A 19323-nucleotide genomic window follows, 5' to 3' on the forward strand; every position below is an offset into this window, starting at 1 on the left:
GTCGATTTATCAACCAGTCAAGTCAAAACGGAGCAGACCTGCTAACCTAGCATTTTAGCAATCTGCTCAGCACGAACAGCAATGAGGCATCCTCCACAGGGGCAGAACAAGAGTTTATTCAACACTGTAACTGTATATTTTTAATCAAATTTATCTTTATAAACAAATAAGGTTATGTATGTTTTAGGAGACCAGTTGGTCAGAACATAGCTTTCTAAAGCAGCTGTTCTGGTAGCAACTTGTAATATCTGTCAAGTTCAGTGTAATATTGGTGGCACAAAGGGCAACAGATTATATTAACTGTAATGATGTATGAGACTTTATATTGCTACTCATATTTATACCCAATAGCTATTCATATTGCTATTGGATACAATGTTCCTGCGTAAACCAATGAAAAAAATCAAAGTTACGCAAAACATTACTTGACACTTTTTAAAATTTTTATATTTTAACCAATTTAACAAGAGAAGCACTCAAACAGAAGTGTTTGATTTGGAAGAAATCTGGTACTTTCCATTTAGGCTGCTTATTTAGGGTTGAGTGGCACATTATGTCCAAAATTAGGCTATTCCTGCTGTAGCATAGAAACCGTCCCTCTGCAGTAAGCTACAATGCTGGACACAGGGGAATTGGCTGGAGTACATTTTAATTGTGGTTGAAAGAACAGATCCTTGTTTCCCATTTAATCTTGTAAAAGATAATAGTTGGCTACACAATATCCTAGCTAATGTAAAATTTAGCAAGGACCCTAAAGCTTATACAGCAGTTTAGTTTGTTCTTACAAAAACTTTTTTTTTTTTTGCTTGAAGTTCCTTAGTACACCTATTTTCTGGACAGGATTTTATTTATGGATTTTTTTTTTTTAATCACTATTTATTCATAGTATTTTTGAAGCATTCTCATTCAGGATATTTTCAGTGTTTCTTTGGAACCGATATAGCCGAATCACCTCAGATTTAAATATCCCCTAACTGTGTGCATGTGTTGAGTATCCGTCAGCGTTTCGGCCCAATTAATCCGTTCTCATGGAAATACGAGACAGATCAGATCACCAACATATAGTAATGCAGACTGCACTGCAGACACGTATCATGTAAAAATAACATGCCGTTACAGACAACATGCTCCATCGTCAATGAGTTGGTAACTAAGGTGACAAGCGCTGCTCCACTTCAAATTAGGTGAGTCACTCATGAAGTGATGTAGAGAAAGGAGTGGGTGTCAAAGTGTTTGTCATTTGCAACATATACAAGTTTTGTTTAACCTATGAGAGCATTTAAGACTTCTTGGGGGATTTTTTTTAATCATTATTTAACAAACATGCATTTCTTGTCTGTTTTTGTCAGACAGCAGCAAAAAAAAACAAAACATGTGAAATAATTGCCATCATTACAGTAAAACAGACTATTTGTACATGAGGTACTGCTTAGATAGCAGTTTGTCATTCTTTAACAATACTAATTTATGCTTTAAAAAAAAATTATATCCTATTCCTTCCTCTTTACTGATCCTCTACAGGTGGTGGATAAAAGATTAGTTCTCCATATTTGTCCTGGTCGCTGTGACTAATGGCCAGCCTGAGGGGGAATAAGACCAAAGTAGACTTCTGCCACCTTAACACCTCGCAGACTTTTATAATCAATTCCTCTCAAATGTTTTCCAGTGTAAAGGCAGCCAAAGTGGCAAGGCCAGTTTGTTGTTATGGCAACATTCCACAGATTTGAAACCGACATCCCTAAATGATTTCTTTAAACATGTACGTTTTTTTTATTTTTGTTATTGTTGCAATCAATGCACTGTGACTACTAAAAGCCACAACTACCAACCAATAACTGACTAGCGAACACTTTTATACTTTCACTATTTTCTTTACCTTCATAAACCAGTGGCACACAGTAGTACTGTAAAAGATGGACGTGTAAACATACAAAATATTACTGCAACATTGCATATACAACTCAACCAAGGGGTCACAAAAAATTTCTGAACAATATGAAAAGTTTCGTAAAGCTGATTTCCCTCAGTTAAGGTTCATGATTTATCAATACAGACAGAATGGACAACACACTCCTGACCTAAAATTAATTAATGGGCCACCTCGCATTTGGAAAACAACATCTTGCTGATCGCTAAGACTATTGACAAAATGTTGGTTTCTATTAATCTAAAAGGTGTTTTTTTTTTTTGTTGTTTTTTTTTACTATGTATTACATAGTGTCTTAGCAGTTCCTGGATTCTTTGTGAATATCTTTCAATCTGATTTTGACAATATGGCTCCCTCCTTAAGGCCTCAGAAAATGGAACATGGAATCAGTAAATGTTTGGAAATTGCTCAAAAAAATATTCCCAATTGATAGAAATCTACAATTCTTTTTCTTGGACCTTATCTGTGTTCCTTTCACTGACCATTGATTAATTCAACAAGTTTTGTCAAGCAAATTCATCCGAGACCGATCGCAATCACAAGTGACGTTCATGCCCGTGAGTCTGTGACAACGTCTGAAAACAGGTGCAAATGACAACTGAGGAATAAACTCTGAGAAGGGATTTGCCAGTGCAGCCAGATGGTGCATAGCCTAAAAACAACGTGTGATTTGTTATTTTAGCTCCTTCTTACTGACCTAAATGAAAATATTCATGCAAATATTAGCAAAGGAAAAAGCCTGCTAGACAGTGGTTTGATGCTCTCAATGGTATATTGACGATGCAATCTTACACTTGTTCCTGTCTTAGATGATGGCACTGGAGAGAAAGTCTTAATCCGCTAGTTTTAGGAGGAGTCTCCTGAATCCGTTTCGTGGTCCTCCTCTATAGGCAGCAGGGGCAGGGCGTCACGAGGGACCACGTACTCCGGCATGTTGGGGAGTCCGGCTATCACACAGCAGCTCACGGCGCTCCGGAAGATCCCCATGCCGCAGACCTCTAACCATTCGTTTCTTGTGGCGTCGTAGCACTCGACATGATAGCTTGTGGTGAAGCCGTTGAAGCCCCCGACCACGAAGAGCCGGTCTTCGACTACTTCAATCCCAAAGTTACTGCGGGTGGTGATCATGGAGGCCACATTTGTCCAGGCGTTAGTCTCGGGGTTGTAAGCCTCCACCGAGCGCAGGCGGCTGTTGCCATCGAAGCCACCGACCTGTTGGGAGAGAGAGGAATGTGTGCTGGGTCAGGGGTTCAACTGAGTCGATTCATATTTTAAGCTCTGATAAAAATCAGCTGGTCACAGCAACAAAAGTTGTTGAAAGGACATGTCAACTATGGTGAAGGACTTTTCTTTCTTTTGGTCTGATCCTCTTCTAAAGATCATGGGGACTTTTTTTCCAACTGTATCTCATCATGAACTCTTTAAATATAACATTTTTTCTTTTTTTTTTTCTCCGAAGAGTTTTTGCGGCGCTAGTGGCTTGTATTTTTTCTACAGTAGATAGACAGGAAGGAGGAAGACATGCGGCAAATGTCGTCGGGACCGGGAGTCGAACCTGCGACGTCCGCGTCGAGGACTAAGGCCTCCAAACGTGGGGCGTGCTAACCCCCTGCGCCACCACAGCACGCCCCATAACAAAATTTTTAATGAGATTTTGTGAACTCTACCAATAAACTTGAAATGCTCCAACATTGGTGCATTCACACCGGTCCTGCTTAGTCTATTGAACTCTGACGTGAACCAAAAAAAAAGCAAACTCCGTTCCACCAAAAAAAGCCTCATACTTGGCTTGGTTCGAATGCACTTGTCTTTGGCGAGCGGACCGGAGGCCGCTGCAAAAGCAGGAAATGGACTAGAGTGCATGGCATTCTGGGTAGATAAACGCTCTTGTCTGGCTCTGGTGGAAGTATTGGCTCGTGGTCTTTCATCAACAATAAAAGAAAAATCCAACCACTGTTAAAATCTGACGGCTCTCCATCTTTGTTCACATGTCGCGAAGAAGGACGTTGCGCTCGTGTCGTCTTCAGAGGTTTTTGTGTCGTATTCCTCGGTGGTTCTTAGTGAAGCGGCAACAACAACTTCAGCCCCTGTAACTGGTGGGTTTAGAGTTCGTTCTCGAACTTACCGCATAAACATGACCTGCATATGCAACGACGCCTATCCCACTGCGCTGGCTGTTCATGGGGGAGATCATCGTCCACTGGTTGGTCTCTGGGCTGTAATATTCAGCTGTCTGCAGGCAATCATGTCCATTGAATCCCCCACAAATGTAAATCTAAAGAAAGAAAAAAAAAAGTACAAGGATTCAACTGGGACGTTTTTAACTGTGTAAAAGTTTACGTCCCAGTAAAGGTACTTGCTGTTTCACTTGCTCATCAACTTTATTTAGAAACAATAAATTATTTTCAAAAATAATGGGATGAATGATACTGAATATATAGTTTTTTTAGTTGACTTCTTTCATTTATGTCAATGTTTTTAAGCGTTACACCTAGTTTAAACTCCACCATCGGACCTTCATCATGACCTCTGACTGCAGTCATGTTTGAATCATTACACTGCGAGAAACAATTCTTAAAGGCAGGAACAATAATAAAATGTTTGCACTCATTTCTTGAGCAAATTAACATTTTTAGCATCCTTGAAACAACAATTAAACAATGTTGGTTTTGACATACATGTAATTATTAATCATTTAACGGAACTATTATAGGGGTCAACTTAAAAGACTACAGCTGCAAATATTTGACTTTTCCTTTTTCCTCAGAGTAAGCTGGCTGACAGCAATAAGACATTATCGAGGAGGAACATTTTGGTGTTTTAACCTTACGACCATAGGTCTGAATGGTTGTCGAATTATGTAAAAATATGCAGTCAATAAGTCATGCTGCCCTTTTTCTAAGACAACCTAAACTTTAATTTTCCATCACGTATTTATTAGTTTAAAGGGTAAAACACAAAAACGCATGTCAAGTCGCGTCGGCCCTAACTTGAAGGTAATAGGAGGGTTAAAAGCTAAGAGATGCTGTTTGTACAGTTACAGTGTAAAATAATAAAAAATAAAAAAATCAGCAATATTTTGGTTTATTTAACTTGTCATAACATTAAAAAAATTGGTATTCATTTTTCAAAATTATGGTTTCATAATGTTACAACCCGAATTCCTAGTCGTTGTAAAAGAACAAAATTAAAAAAAGAAATAAAATGTTATTTGTGTATTTATAAATCTCACAGTTCCAAACTAAATATCTAATTCTCAAGCTAAATATTTAGCTTGAGAATTAAGTATTTAATAGGAATTACATTTTTACTTTGCAATCTAAACATTTAGTTTCCAAGTAAATGATAAAAAATTAGCTTGTTAACTAAAAGGTTAGGTAAAAGTGACCATTCTCACTAATAGTCTACGTGAACCACATCTTAATAAAAATCAGACATTTTTTTATTGCTAAAAAAATGTGTATAAGAGCAACTGTTTTGGTAATTCAGCCTGTAGAAGATGCTGTTTTTGTGAGCAACAACAACAGGAGAGAATAAAGCACATCGATTCATTGGCATAATCCACATAATTATTTGCGAATGACATCTTGACCTATGAACTTTATTACAGACAAATATGAAATCTCAGTGATGACCTGCTGAAGCTGCGAACCTCTTTCAGATTACTTTGGTACTGAATGATGGACATGATTTAATAAAATTTCAATCTGGCAGACTAGAAATAGTTCTTGCTGAAGGTAAACACACTTTAAAGACATGAGAAGACTTGATGTTCCCCAAAGTCCACTGAATTCAATTATGCGCAACTGACTTTTTCTTCCACTATGCTTTTTTATTTTTTAATGTGTTTTGCAGGTTCAATCGAGGGGAGACAAAGAAGGCAACAATGTGACAACAGCCTAAAAAAGACAATAAATAAACAAACAGTTGGCGGAGACAACCAACATGAACTGGTAGCTGCCATTTGCCGTGTTCATGATTACTTTTCCTGTAAACTTCTAAGACAACAACAACCATTTTATCTTAGCTTTCATCAAGGACACTTGATGGTGCTCTGCTTGTAGTGGCTAACAGAACCTAAGGCAAATAAATGTGTTTTATTGTCATTTTCGTTCCACTCACCTTGTTGTTGAGGGTGGTGCAGTTCGCGTCACTCCTTTGCTCCTGCATGGGAGCAATCAAAGTCCACTGGTTGAGCTCGGGCCGATAGTACTCAGCTGTGCTTAGTCTCATGTGTCCATCATAGCCTCCGATGGCGTAGATGCAGCCGTTCAGCACCGTGACGCTGACGTAGCATCGTTGGTAGTACATGGGAGCCACCTCGTGCCAGTTGCCCTTGATGGGGTCGAACTTGCGCACGCTGTTGAAATGCTCCAGCCTGTCAAAGCCGCCGATGCAGTAGACGAAGTTGTTGAGAAAGATGGTGCCGTGGTAGGCGCGAGGACGCTCCGTGTTGTTGGTCACGTTGATCCAGCAGTCGGCACGGACGTCGTACGCCTCGATGCCGTTGGTGGGACCGCCGCCGCTCCAGCCGCCGATGGCCAGCAGGATGCCAGTCGGCAACCGAGGGCGGGCCAGGGGGTTGCAGACGCCGGTCAAATAAGGCCTGATTGAGAGCAGCTGGGTTATAGTCTTGGTGGCTTCAGAGAGGAGAGAGAGACACGGTCCTTGCGTCAGCGTACTGGGCAGCACTTTGTCTCTGATGTAGTCCACGTCCAACAGGGCCAGCCGGATCTACAAAGAGATGACAAGACAGAGACTGTGCACAGGATGGAATTGATTTCACTTGATTTTATCAGTGGTCCTGATTGGATTATATTTTAGTACATGGGGTGCACGCGTTTGGTTTCCCTTGAAAAAGCTAAATCCGTTTAATGCAAGTTTTAAGGTGAAAATCATGAACTATTTTACTGAATGTGAAAGCAGACGTGTATATGACAAGCGTATAGTTCGTCTATGTGACGTTTTGCGAGTTTTCTTTGTTTTAACAGCAGTATATGCCATCAAGGACACTTTCATCAAGTGTCCTTGATGAAAGCTAAGATAAAATGGTTGTATAGACTGAAATGAATCACATTCAGTGCAGAACCACACAACCAGGCATCACCAACCAGCTGAATTTAGACGTCAACATGCAGAAAAAACCATTGCTACCAACATGATATTTGATATTTAACCCCCATACCTCCTCTACACACCAGCAATAAAAGTATGGTCACTTATTAGATTAACTATAACTAAACTGTGGACAGAACAATTTTCTGCAATTTCAATGAAAAACAGCAAAAAAAAAAAAACAACCAAACAAAAAAAGGTGGCGTAATTAAAAGAAATTGTAAGGATAAAATATGATAAGAATGTAACTGGTGAAATGCTTGATTCTAATGATATTTCCAGTATTTTAATTTTTTTTTTTTTTTGTATTTCTATGTTTTAGATGTAGGACGGGTCCAAGGACTTCCTTACTTGTCCACTAAATAACAAGTAAGGAAACCAAACCAGGAACCAGGAAGTAAAACTCCCAGCAAAATGAAGCACGCTTGTATTCTGGTTATGCTTAAGACGTCCACAGGAAATGTAGTTTATAATTTACGACTATCGTGAACATTGTACTGTATTCAAACAAAAGGTCTTGAATGGTTGTCTCATGGTGGCCGGAGAACTTTCTGGAAATTCAGTAAACCTTAGAAGATCCAGTATACCCTACCGCTGGGAAGTTTGACTCTTCAGACTCTTTTGGGTCTTAATTTATCATCCTGTGTTTTTGCTTCACTTTTCAAATATGAATGTTTTGTATGGCATAAATTATTTTTGTATTTGCTTGCTTACAAAAGCTGGCATCCCCACTTTTGTGTAATATTTTAATCAACATTTTGGTTTTTATTTCACACATAAAATAAACAAATTAACTCAGTAACCAAACTACATCCTCAGTGCATGTTGGCAATATAAGTAAAGAAATTTTTTTTTTTTTAAATCAATCTAGGCTGATGCCGCGCTTTCTGCTCTTATTTAGTATTTGTTCAGTTTTTCAGAACACGCGGTCCAAAAAGAGGCAAGCTGCCATGTTGCAAATCAATGAGCAGGGCGGAGCCACTGAGAGTGAGAGCTGAGCAGCGAAAGGAACAAACAAAAAAAGTGAAGCTTCAGTGTTGGCGCTGGAGTGGAGATCATATGGTTGGAGTCATTTGCAACACTGCATTACAGACAGGAGGGCAGAATATTTGCCCTCCTGTTTCAGCCACAAAGAAACAAATACTTGCATTAATATTACTCCTATTTCTATCAGTCGTACGCTTTTTATCTCCATCTGAAGGTGCCACATGTGAACGTGAAGGGAAAATAAAGAACACATTCAATCTATTAGAACATTATGGAAAAGCCGATTTATTTTTGTAACGTCACCACTAAGTGAAACAGAATATGTAGATTAATTATACACAGATGGATGTTTGACCGCTTTAAGCTACTAACTAGTTAACTACTGTACCTTAGAAAAGAGAGAAGGGAAGTGTGCCTGTCGCTCTTCGAGAGCATGACTGGTCCACCTTAAAATGGCCTCGTACACCGTCCTCTCCGTTTTTACGATCAAGTTGTCCGTTTCGATGATGTCGGTGAGCTCCCCGGCAGAGAGCAGCAGGAACTCCTCACACAGGAAGACGGCCTCGAAGTGCTTCAGAATGTAGCAGTAGATCTTGTAGTGCAGCACGGGCTGCGGGCAGACGGTCGTCGTGTACCTCCACATCCCGATGCAGTTGTCCGGGTGGATCAGATCCTCGATGAAGATGCAGCAGGCGTGCACGACTTCGGGCGCACACAGCAGGTTGGCCGTCAGCAGCAGCTGCTGTACATTGCCCGCGGTGATGGTGAGGGAGTTGGTGTACGCGTAGTCGAGGATGAGCCCCATGACTTCCGCGGATATGCCTGGTATGTGGAAAATCTCTTGGTCGAGGCTGCAACTCCGTGTGAAGAGTTCGCTGAGGAGAAGGCAGGACAGAGAATCATGTTTTACCCTCGCGCAATCGCAACTCTTCAAAAAATGTATACATAAGCACAGTAAAAAGAAAAAAATGATAAGAACAGATACTACGAAGCTAATCAACTTGTGGTTATTCCTTAAACTGACAAAAACCTTTGCGATCTAAGACAGCATTAAAATTGTTATCGCGTTATAACTTTATGTGTATTATAAAAGTGGCAGGAAAAAAGTTTCTGCGACACATTTGTGGTGACTGAGACAATCTGTGAAAACATCAATCTCCTGCACCGCCCCTCTGAGCTACAATAACGATCCACACGGATTCCTCCATCCCATTCAAAAACAACCAATCAGAGTCGGGAGGAAGGCCTCTGTCCCTGTCATGTTTGAAAGCTAGGATCAGTGTGCCTGAACTGAAACTTTTTTTGTTTGAACGATGTCTTGAGATGGCATTTGTTGTAAACCGGTGCCGTGTAAACAAACCGAACCGAACTGAATTGGATCTGGGCCTTCAGGAAAAAAACACTCAACCTGGTGAAAGGGAAGAAAAAAAGAAGGACAAGCAGAAGAAGGAGAGGAGCATTGATATTTGATATGCGGCTGAAGAATCAGAGAGCCGAAGAAGATTTTCCATGCTCAATGCCCCAATGTGTCTTAAACTTGGACAAAAAAAAAAAAAACACACCCTCAGAGGCTGGTAACGCTCCAAGAATAAAACAGCCAAAACACAAACGTGGTGTGTCTGCACACAGACCAGCACAGCAGCAAGGCATGTTCTATTCACAAAGAGCAGGCGAAAGGTTTCCTAGATGTGCTGGTGGAGACAAACCCCAGAGGACTTGCAGCTGTAATTTTAATAAAATGTGGCTCTTGAAAGGCTTGACTCGGAGGGGATGGAGCGCTTCTCAGAGTTTCACAACTCAAAAGCCAAAGTCCTTTTGTTTTTTATATATAGTTCAATGTTGTTCACCGCTTTGTACGTTCAAAAGATGAAAATACCTTTGCAAGAAGCACTAAAGCACAGTCATGTTATGATTCCTTTTTAAGGAAGTACACGATATTCCAAACTGTTTCGTCTGTGCCGTATATTTGTGCCAGTGCAAGCAAATTTTTGAAAATCTTTTTGTGATTGCACACAATTTAATTTGATGAAATATAAGTGGAAATCAAACAAAATGCAAAAAAACCCCCCAAACGAACAACAACCAAAAAACCCTTTCAAATATGTGTAGGCCAAACAGTGATGTCAAGTTTTCTGAAATCCCTGTACGTGAAATCCGTTCTGGAAGAATCGCAGGTCTGCTTCAAAATGCCTGATAAAACCGATTGAACAACGTTCAGCTTATTGAAAACTGGTCGGCTGACGCAGGATGACGTCTAAAATACGCAATGTGCGGCATATTTCAGGAAGAAACAAATGGAGTATCTGTTGATATAAGTGAACAGATAATATTAGCCTAATCTTTTTTCAGTAACTAGTTGTCCTTCTGCCTTACTTATTTATTTCCTTTTGCTTAGGAAAAATATAGATATTGTTGCTTTCTGCTTGTGTCTTGGGGAGTGACGCCTCGTGTGTAAAAATGCCACGCAGTGATGCAAACAAACAAACAATGGAGGGAGGAGAGATTGCAGGTGTACAGATAGAAATTTCCTTGAGTAAAATCAGCCCGGTTAGCTCCAAACTGACCGTCTGAGTCAGTCATCGGGGAATGCCCGGAAGCAAGATGGCATCCGGTCTAAACGTGGTGCGTCGCCGGACACAGACGTAGTTCTTCTCTTTTGTTGAAACCCGGTGTTTGACACATTTCTGTTCCTCGGGGGGGGGGGAAGCTACAATCATCTCCTTCGTTTTGTTTGTTCGCAGACCAGAGCTCCGTCAGCTCGGCCTCAAGTCTGAGTCCAGAACACCGGAGCGTGAACTGGAAGTCTGAGCAGTGCACTGCTTTTGAGATATTGATCAACTGGTTTGGATCAAAAAAAAAAAAAAAACCTTGTTGCTATGGTTATGGATCACCACAACTTGTCAGAGTGATATGTCAGAAAAACGAGGACGAAACAAAAGTGGGGGGTAAAACGGCGCAGTGCTACTCCAACCTTCTGCGCAATTCCGTCCCACTCAAATCCCCATCTGGACCAGAACATTGCCCCCCTTTTCCAGCTAATTAAAACATAACAAGTCACGTGACTTGCCCGACTTACCAGAAATACGGAGTGCAGTTGCAGAGGATGATCTTGTGAACTGGGAACCCGACGCCCTCGGCTATGATGACGGCGTCGGTCAGCTTTCCCGCCAGGCGGAGCTGGTTGTACACCGAGTCCTGCTCGTTTGGATGCTGGACTTTGTCGCTCATTTTGAACTTTGGAAGAAATTAGACACATGATCTCTGATTCGGTTGCTATGCAATCACAGCAACTTGGTGGAACTGTACCTCAGAAACTGAAAAAAAAGGGGAAAGTTTGAAAAGTGTTTACCTTCAAAATCCAACTCGGGCCTCTGACTGTCACAGCAGCGTGTTGACACACAGCGGCGGCGGATTTGAGAGAAACGGGACGAATGAATCACTCGAACATGACTCAGGATATATATGTACATATACTACATCATTTTAATTTTTTTATTTATTCGTTTATTTATTTTAGCTGTGCCACTCCAATTTTTACTGACCAGGACTGGCGCATCCTGTAGAATTTTTCCTGCTGAACTCAGAACCAAAATTGATCAAAAAAAAAAATAAATCTCAATTTAAATGTAGATTTACTGAATATAATGGCTTTGTGGTCTGATATGTCTTTGTTCTTTCTGCTTCTGTTTTATCTCTTCTTTTTACTTTTTTTTTAAACCCAAATAGATGTGCAGATGAAAAACAGTTTCCATTTTCAGACGGCAATCCAAAGAGCTTAACGTTAATTTAAAGGGACAGACTAAAAACTAAAACATTTTACGTTATCTGTAAAAACAAAGCTTTTCAAAATAAAAGAAAACCCCTCTTCAACTGGCCTTTTAGCATGCACATTTGCATGCTTTCTATCAATCAGATTGATCAGTGATGTGACAAAAAAAGTCAGATTTTTTCTTACTATCCAACAGTAAGGTGCAAACTGCCTGCTGAAATGCCACAAAACACCGAGTCAGCAGTTCTCTGATAACCTGACGGGTCCAAACGGCTCAAACTGGACGAGCAACTCAGAAATGTATTTCAGCCCAAGACCATTTAGTGCTTCTCAGACAAATAGCAGAATTTTAATGTTTGTCTTTTTTCATAAACATATTCCGATCATGACTCATTTTACTCATTTACTCCAACAAAACGAGCATAGACTTATTTAAAAACACGCACACACAACAACAACAACAACAACTACAGCCTTACAAAACATCAGTTTTAAGCAAACACCGTCTTACAAATCCTGGCACCGCCTCCATGTTTTCCATCGGCTTTTATTTACGCGAGAGCCGGTGATTATTGACGCGGAAAACGGAGGTGGGAGGCGTTGCGCCACCCATGAGCTTCACTCGCTGAGAAAGGAATGAATACATACAGTAAGTTATTTGTTTTGTTTTGTTTTGTTTGCAGCGTCTCCAGATGAAGCAAAAGCGTTCAGGCGTCACTTCGTTCCCGTTGCGTTTGCGTTCATTCCTCTTTATTTTCCTGAGAAGACAACTTCTCATTGTGTGCTAGTTTTGTGTGTCGTTATAATTATTATTAGTAGCATTCAATTCATTTTTATTATTGCTATTCATCCGTTACTCTGGGAACAGATGCTGCCTCACAGACTTTGACGGCATTTCTTATGGGAGGACGACAAGTGGAACCTAATGTTACAAAGTTAATCGTGCAAAGAATATAAAAGCTGAATTTTTTTAAATACAGTAAAAGTGCCTATTTATGCCTCTTGAACTTTTTTTACATTATACAACCTGAGAACCACTGTGATTTGATGTGACAGGCTTAACAAAAACAGCACGCAATTGCGAAGAACACAGGGGTATTGCTCGTTTTGACCCGTTTTTTTTGGTTTTTTTTTTTTTTACAAATAAAAACCTGTCGTTTATGGCGAGACGCTTTCACTCTGAAGGCCTCGGAGGTTTGTTAGGGAACACGAGAGAGGAAACGGCGATCAGGAAAAGGTTTCGGGTTCAGGTTTACGGATGTTCGGTGCATCATCTAAAGACCGAGAGGAACAACTGCAATCCTAACAAAACTAGAACCTGCCCTGACCGGGCAAGAAGAACGTTCATCCATAAAGCCGAGTCTTTATGGAAATCTTTATGGAAAAGTAGCAAGTAAACCGTTTTTGCTGAATGATGGTCATAAAGTGTCTGATTTTGCAGTTTGCTATAAAACGCGTAGGGGACGAAGCCAGCATGTTGCTCGGTACGATCAAACCAAAACGGGATTATTTGGCTTTCACGCAAAAACTCTGTGTGGCGGAAAACCAGGGCGGCCTGCTACACCAAACACGAGATCAACAGAAAACAAAGTGGTGACAGATTCGTGTTCTGGGGGAGAGGGACACAAAAGCTGGTCGGAGTTGATGGAAAGATGGAAAGCGAATCCTGGAGGAAGAACAGAACCCCGCTAGAGTCGGCAAAAGACTGAAGTCTGAGGCAAGAGGTCCACCTTCCAGCAGGAAGACGACCTCAAACGTACAGGTAGAACAGAAGGAGTCAGATCAAACTATATCCGGGTGCCAGAGTGACCTAGTCAAAGTCGGAACTGGACTCAAATGACAAACCTATGGCAAGACCCGAACCTTCCCATTCGTTGACTCTAAAACCAAAGTCTGACTTTGACTGAGCTCTTCGGCGAAGACGAATGAGCAAAAATATAAATCTCCAGATTTATGTGCAAAGCTGGTGTGGACACACGCTCCGAAACCGGAAGCGACCATTAAAGACGTTGTTGCAGGAAGGACCAACCCGCGCACAAACATACATGTTAGACATTTTATGGTCAATTTAATCTGAAATTCTGGCATATATTTCTTCTTCCAATTCACACTAATTTCTATTGATTTCTCATAAACCTCGATAAAACTGATTGCAGTTTGTGGCTGTAATGTGACAAAATGTTAAAAAGTACCCATAAGTATATTACAACAGTGTTATTAGTTATTAATTATATATATATGTTTGTGTGTGTGTGTTTTTACAGTGTGGGGTTGTGGGGGCCACTGTGGGGAGGTTTCCTTGGTCCCCTTGAGGGGGAATGCTGTTTACAGGGTTAGGGGTTTAGGTGTGTGATGTATAGGGTTAGGGTAAAGGTTAGGCTGTAGAAAATGAATGGAAGTCAATGTAAAGTGCGTGTATATAAAGCCTGTCTCCCATAAGCGGAGGGTGGGGGGGGGGGGGGGGGGGCATCTTTCTTTCTCAGTTGTACCCACTTTCTAGGAAGTGCCTTATGGAGTGAAAATAGTGTCAAAAAGATTTGTGTGTGCGTAAAATGATTTGTGCGTGCGTAACAGAATTTGTGCGTGCGTAAAAAGATTTGTGCGTGCGTAAAAAGATTTGTGCGTGCGTAACAGGATTTGTGCGTGCGTAAAACGATTTGTGCGTGTGTAAAAAGATTTGTGCGTGCGTAACAGGATTTGTGCGTGCGTAAAAAGATTTGTGCGTGCGTAACAGGATTTGTGCGTGCGTAAAAAGATTTGTGCGTGCGTAAAAAGATTTGTGCGTGTGTAAAACGATTTGTGCGTGTGTAAAACGATTTGTGCGTGTGTAAAAAGATTTGTGCGTGCGTAACAGGATTTGTGCGTGTGTAAAACGATTTGTGCGTGTGTAAAAAGATTTGTGCGTGCGTAACAGGATTTGTGCGTGCGTAAAAAGATTTGTGCGTGCGTAAAAAGATTTGTGCGTGCGTAAAAAGATTTGTGCGTGCGTAAAAAGATTTGTGCGTGCGTAACAGGATTTGTGCGTGTGTAAAAAGATTTGTGCGTGCGTAACAGGATTTGTGCGTGTGTAAAAAGATTTGTGCGTGCGTAACAGGATTTGTGCGTGCGTAAAAAGATTTGTGCGTGCGTAACAGGATTTGTAAACCTTAAAAATAAAATACATGTTGAAAAAGTACACACAAATCACCTGGTACGCACACACAAAACTGCAGTTACACACAAATCCGGTTACGAGTGCACAACTATTTTTGAGACTCATTTCACGCCTCGGTGGAAGCTCCAAGATTTGTGTGTAGATGGTGCGTTTACATGCTAGTAAAAGCTGGGACATCTGAGTTTTCTTCGGAACTGTTTCTTTTTTCCACAGTTCAATACATATTTCTCTCTTTACTTGTCTCGTGGCTTAGACATATTTTTGTGAGAGAAAAATACATATGTCATTACACCCACGACTACTTTTTAATACTATAAGATTGTTTATATATGAATCCGCATTTGGGACCTATACAACTGTAATTACTTGGGTAAAAAATTCAACCACTAGGTGGCGGAAGTTTATTCCGCTCTGACTGGGAAAAGCCTTCATTCAAACTGAGAGAAGAAACAAGAGAATGGCGGGTCAGCCGAGTGATCATGTTCGTGGTTTACCGTCCGAAGTTAGTGGATGTTAAAATTTGCACGTTTTCCTGACCGTTGTAATGCCTATTTGTTAGATTATTTCAGATTACGTTTTACGTTTCAAGTAGTTCGACCCAAAGTTCTCGCCCTTCTATAGCAATAGCTCATGTCTACGTTAGCTAAGCTACTATTAGTCCTCGATTAGTATCGGTACAGTTTAAAACAGAATCTTCCTGGCCCATTACAGCCATGTCTACGTTTATCACCATGCTCAGCTAGTTTTATGATGCCGACAATAATGTAGGCTTAGGTGACGTCTTTTATTATTTGAAGGATTCATCCCAGTTCTCCTCACTAATTGTAGTTTTTGATTTAAATTTTTTTTTAGTTCTGCTACAGACTTATGTTTCGTCTATCACCTGTATATTTTATATCTTACTGTAATCACTTAAGATTTACTCTTCTCTACATTTCTTCCTGGAATATGATGGTCATTGCTTTCGTACCAGAAATAAATACGTAGAACATCTCTTAACAAATGTACAAATGTATTCTATGCCATACATATACATCTGCACCGTTTTTTATATTAGATTCATGCAGATCATCAATATTTCAAATTTTGAAAATATAACCTCATCCAACACTGAAGCCTTTGTAAGCAGCTGAATATAAGTGTAGTAACTCGGCTGAATCTTTAAAATATTAATATTTCTGTTACTTCATTATGAGCAAACCACATTTCTCATTACTTCCATGTGATGACTTACATTTTTGGACAGATAATATGTTAAGTTGTGCTTCACATTAACTAAATTGTAATTGTAGCCATCTAGTGAAATTATATTTCTATTGTCCCCAAAAAGTGCTAATAATGTATGTGTTTTCCACATTTCAGTCAGTGTTCAATTTTTCACTTTATAAATTGCATAGTTGAAAAAGGACATATACAAATTAAATATGGAATATTTTATTAATTATCTGCCAGATAATTAATAAAATATAATTATAATAAATTATAATAAAAGACGTCACCTAAGCCTACATTATTGTCGGCATCATAAAACTAGCTGAGCATGGTGATAAACGTAGACATGGCTGTAATGGGCCAGGAAGATTCTGTTTTAAACTGGACCGATGCTAATCGAGGGCTAATAGTAGCTTAGCTAACGTAGACATGAGCTATTGCTATAGAAGGGCGAGAACTTTGGGTCGAACTACTTGAAAAGTAAAACTTAATCTGAAATAATCTAACAAATACGCATTACAACGGTCAGGAAAACGTGCAAATTTTAACATCCACTAACTTCGGACGGTAAACCACGAACATGATCACTCGGCTGACCCGCCATTCTCTTGTTTCTTCTCTCAGTTTGAATGAAGGCTTTTCCCAGTCAGAGCGGAATAAACTTCCGCCACCTAGTGGTTGAATTTTTTACCCAAGTAATTACAGTTGAATAGGTCCCAAATGCGGATTCATATATAAACAATCTTATAGTATTAAAAAGTAGACGTGGGTGTAATGACATATGTATTTTTCTCTCACAAAAATATGTCTAAGCCACGAGACAAGTAAAGAGAGAAATATGTATTGAACTGTGGAAAAAAGAAACAGTTCCGAAGAAAACTCAGATGTCCCAGCTTTTACTAGCATGTAAACGCACCATCTACACACAAATCTTGGAGCTTCCACCGAGGCGTGAAATGAGTCTCAAAAATAGTTGTGCACTCGTAACCGGATTTGTGTGTAACTGCAGTTTTGTGTGTGCGTACCAGGTGATTTGTGTGTACTTTTTCAACATGTATTTTATTTTTAAGGTTTACAAATCCTGTTACGCACGCACAAATCTTTTTACGCACGCACAAATCCTGTTACGCACGCACAAATCTTTTTACGCACGCACAAATCCTGTTACGCACGCACAAATCTTTTTACACACGCACAAATCTTTTTACGCACGCACAAATCGTTTTACACACGCACAAATCCTGTTACGCACGCACAAATCTTTTTACGCATGCACAAATCCTGTTACGCACGCACAAATCATTTTACGCACACACAAATCTTTTTGACACTATTTTCACTCCATAGTGCCTCCAGTGTCTGCTCAGTGTCATTATGTTTTAAAAGAGATGAAATATTAAATTGCATGTAAGAGATCTCCTTACATGACTTTCTGTTGTTACCTCAATAAATCATCATCATTAATCTTCCGCTGACGAACGGTGCCGACTGCTGCAGAGTGAGCCTCTCCAGAGATGATGTTAATGACTTCAACTGAGGAAAATGTAGCTGTCATCAATACACGCCCCCACGAGGAGTAAACACACACACACACACACATACATACACGCAACACACACACACACACATTTGTCAGTTGTTGTTTTTCTTAACCTTTTTCTTGTCAGAAGCCTTTTTATGTGTATTGATTGCATATTTTTGGGCTGTTTAGAAACTCCTAATGTTGCCTCATCTCTTAAAGATTAAGCTGGAGCGTTTTATTTATTTACTTATTTTATTTTTTTCTGGGAGTCAATCTCAGCTAAATTCAGTACAAGATGATGCAAGTATTTTTGGACGTGTTTTTTTCTTCTCTCCTTCAGTTTTCTTCCCTTTTTTAGATAAACACGATCTAATCACCTCAGCGCCGAGGCGACACTTAAAAATTGATACGTTGCAAATCATTGGCAGTAATTGCATGTTTGCAGAGAATGGCTCTGGTGACATTTGAGCGTGTCCCAGCGTGGCATTAAGCGGACCTTAAACTGCATCGATCACCAGGAAGCGCATTAGAGGCAAAATCCCGCGCACCTACGTCACATCGACTACATAAAAAGACATCAGCTCAAAACCCGGCTCGGTTAATGAGCTCGTAAAATCTACACTCGAGTCATAAAGGGGGGGGGAAATGAAAAAAGAAAGTTTGGTGAAGTTATTATCCGAACTCCGAGGGAACCTGAAAAACAAAAGGTAAATTACGCTTTATCTCCTCTGTGTTTTCTTTTCCGAGAGCCAATAGGGAGACTGCTGACAAAGCAGCAGCAGCATAATCGATAGATGGAAATTCACGAGGACCAGCGAGCAGCGGCGTGAAACTGTAGCCACATCACACTGCTTCTAAAAAAAAATATTTAAAAAATCAGTCGGCTAGGAAAATGTAAGATTGATTATCAGGCTTATACGAGCCACTCGGTGCTGTACTCAAACAACTGGAATCAATAAGTCATGCTGCGAACAGAAACATTCAGTCTTCCTTTTTCAGGTTGGTTCTGGGAGGGGAAGAAAAAAAAAAGGTGTAGTCGCAGCTTCAAACGCACGCGGTGTGTGCGCGCAAAAAGGCAAAGGTGCCAACCAGCTTTAGGAACTTTGTGATCTATGACTAGTTTATTCAAACTCCCGAAGTCTGGCTTAATGTATTCAGATTCTGCTCTTTTTTTTGTGATGCTTCCAAACAATTTTCTTTTCTTTTCTTTCCTGTTTTTTTTTTTTTTTTGGTCTCCTTTAGGGGTCTTGGGAGTTTGGATGGAGCTCAGAGCTGCTCTCCAGGTTTTAGGTTATCTCATACATATCACAGTTCTGCACATGAATGCACTTCAGTCCCCAATAGACGCGCCGTGTTTTCACCAACAGCTGAGTTCAATCAACTTAAACAATGAGCAGGGGCAATTACTGATGGTTCTGGGGGCACTGCATGACAATGGAGGAGTCTGCTTTGAAAGCGTAAAATAGCACCAACCTAAATAAAAACAGTCTCATGTTTTTGATGCAACTTCGGCTCATTATATCGCGTTTTTTTTGTTTTCTTTCTTTCTCCAACAACAACTGCTGCATCCTTCGACAAAACAAAACCATGTTCTGAGGTGATGCAAAAACAGGAAAATAAAGCTGCCAATCCAGGCG

At 40.2% G+C, this 19323-nt stretch overlaps 1 protein-coding gene across 1 annotated transcript; it reads right to left on the reverse strand.

Annotated features, from left to right (window-relative positions):
- Nucleotides 1-1256: 1256 nt before the first annotated feature.
- On the reverse strand, nt 1257-11559 carry LOC114134989 (kelch-like protein 10). The gene is made up of 5 exons (XM_028001892.1): nt 11106-11559; nt 8418-8904; nt 6050-6661; nt 4053-4202; nt 1257-3139 (listed from the first exon to the last, which is right to left on the reverse strand). Exons 1-5 carry the CDS (start codon nt 11255-11257, stop codon nt 2774-2776), a joined length of 1767 nt encoding a protein of 588 aa, XP_027857693.1. The 5' UTR covers nt 11258-11559; the 3' UTR covers nt 1257-2773.
- Nucleotides 11560-19323: the final 7764 nt, after the last annotated feature.

The sequence above is a fragment of the Xiphophorus couchianus genome, chromosome 20, assembly GCF_001444195.1.
Source record: "Xiphophorus couchianus chromosome 20, X_couchianus-1.0, whole genome shotgun sequence".
NCBI lineage: Eukaryota > Metazoa > Chordata > Actinopteri > Cyprinodontiformes > Poeciliidae > Xiphophorus > Xiphophorus couchianus.

What these genes read in the sequence shown, in the direction of transcription:
- LOC114134989 (XM_028001892.1), bottom strand. Translation starts at nt 11,257, where the DNA reads ATGAGCGACAAAGTCCAGCATCCAAACGAGCAGGACTCGGTGTACAAC. An exon ending in AACTGCACTCCGTATTTCTG is followed by an intron (nt 8,905 to 11,105) that starts GTAAGTCGGGCA and finishes CCTTCTCCTCAG; the next exon opens with CGAACTCTTCACACGGAGTT. An exon ending in TCCCTTCTCTCTTTTCTAAG is followed by an intron (nt 6,662 to 8,417) that starts GTACAGTAGTTA and finishes ATCTCTTTGTAG; the next exon opens with ATCCGGCTGGCCCTGTTGGA.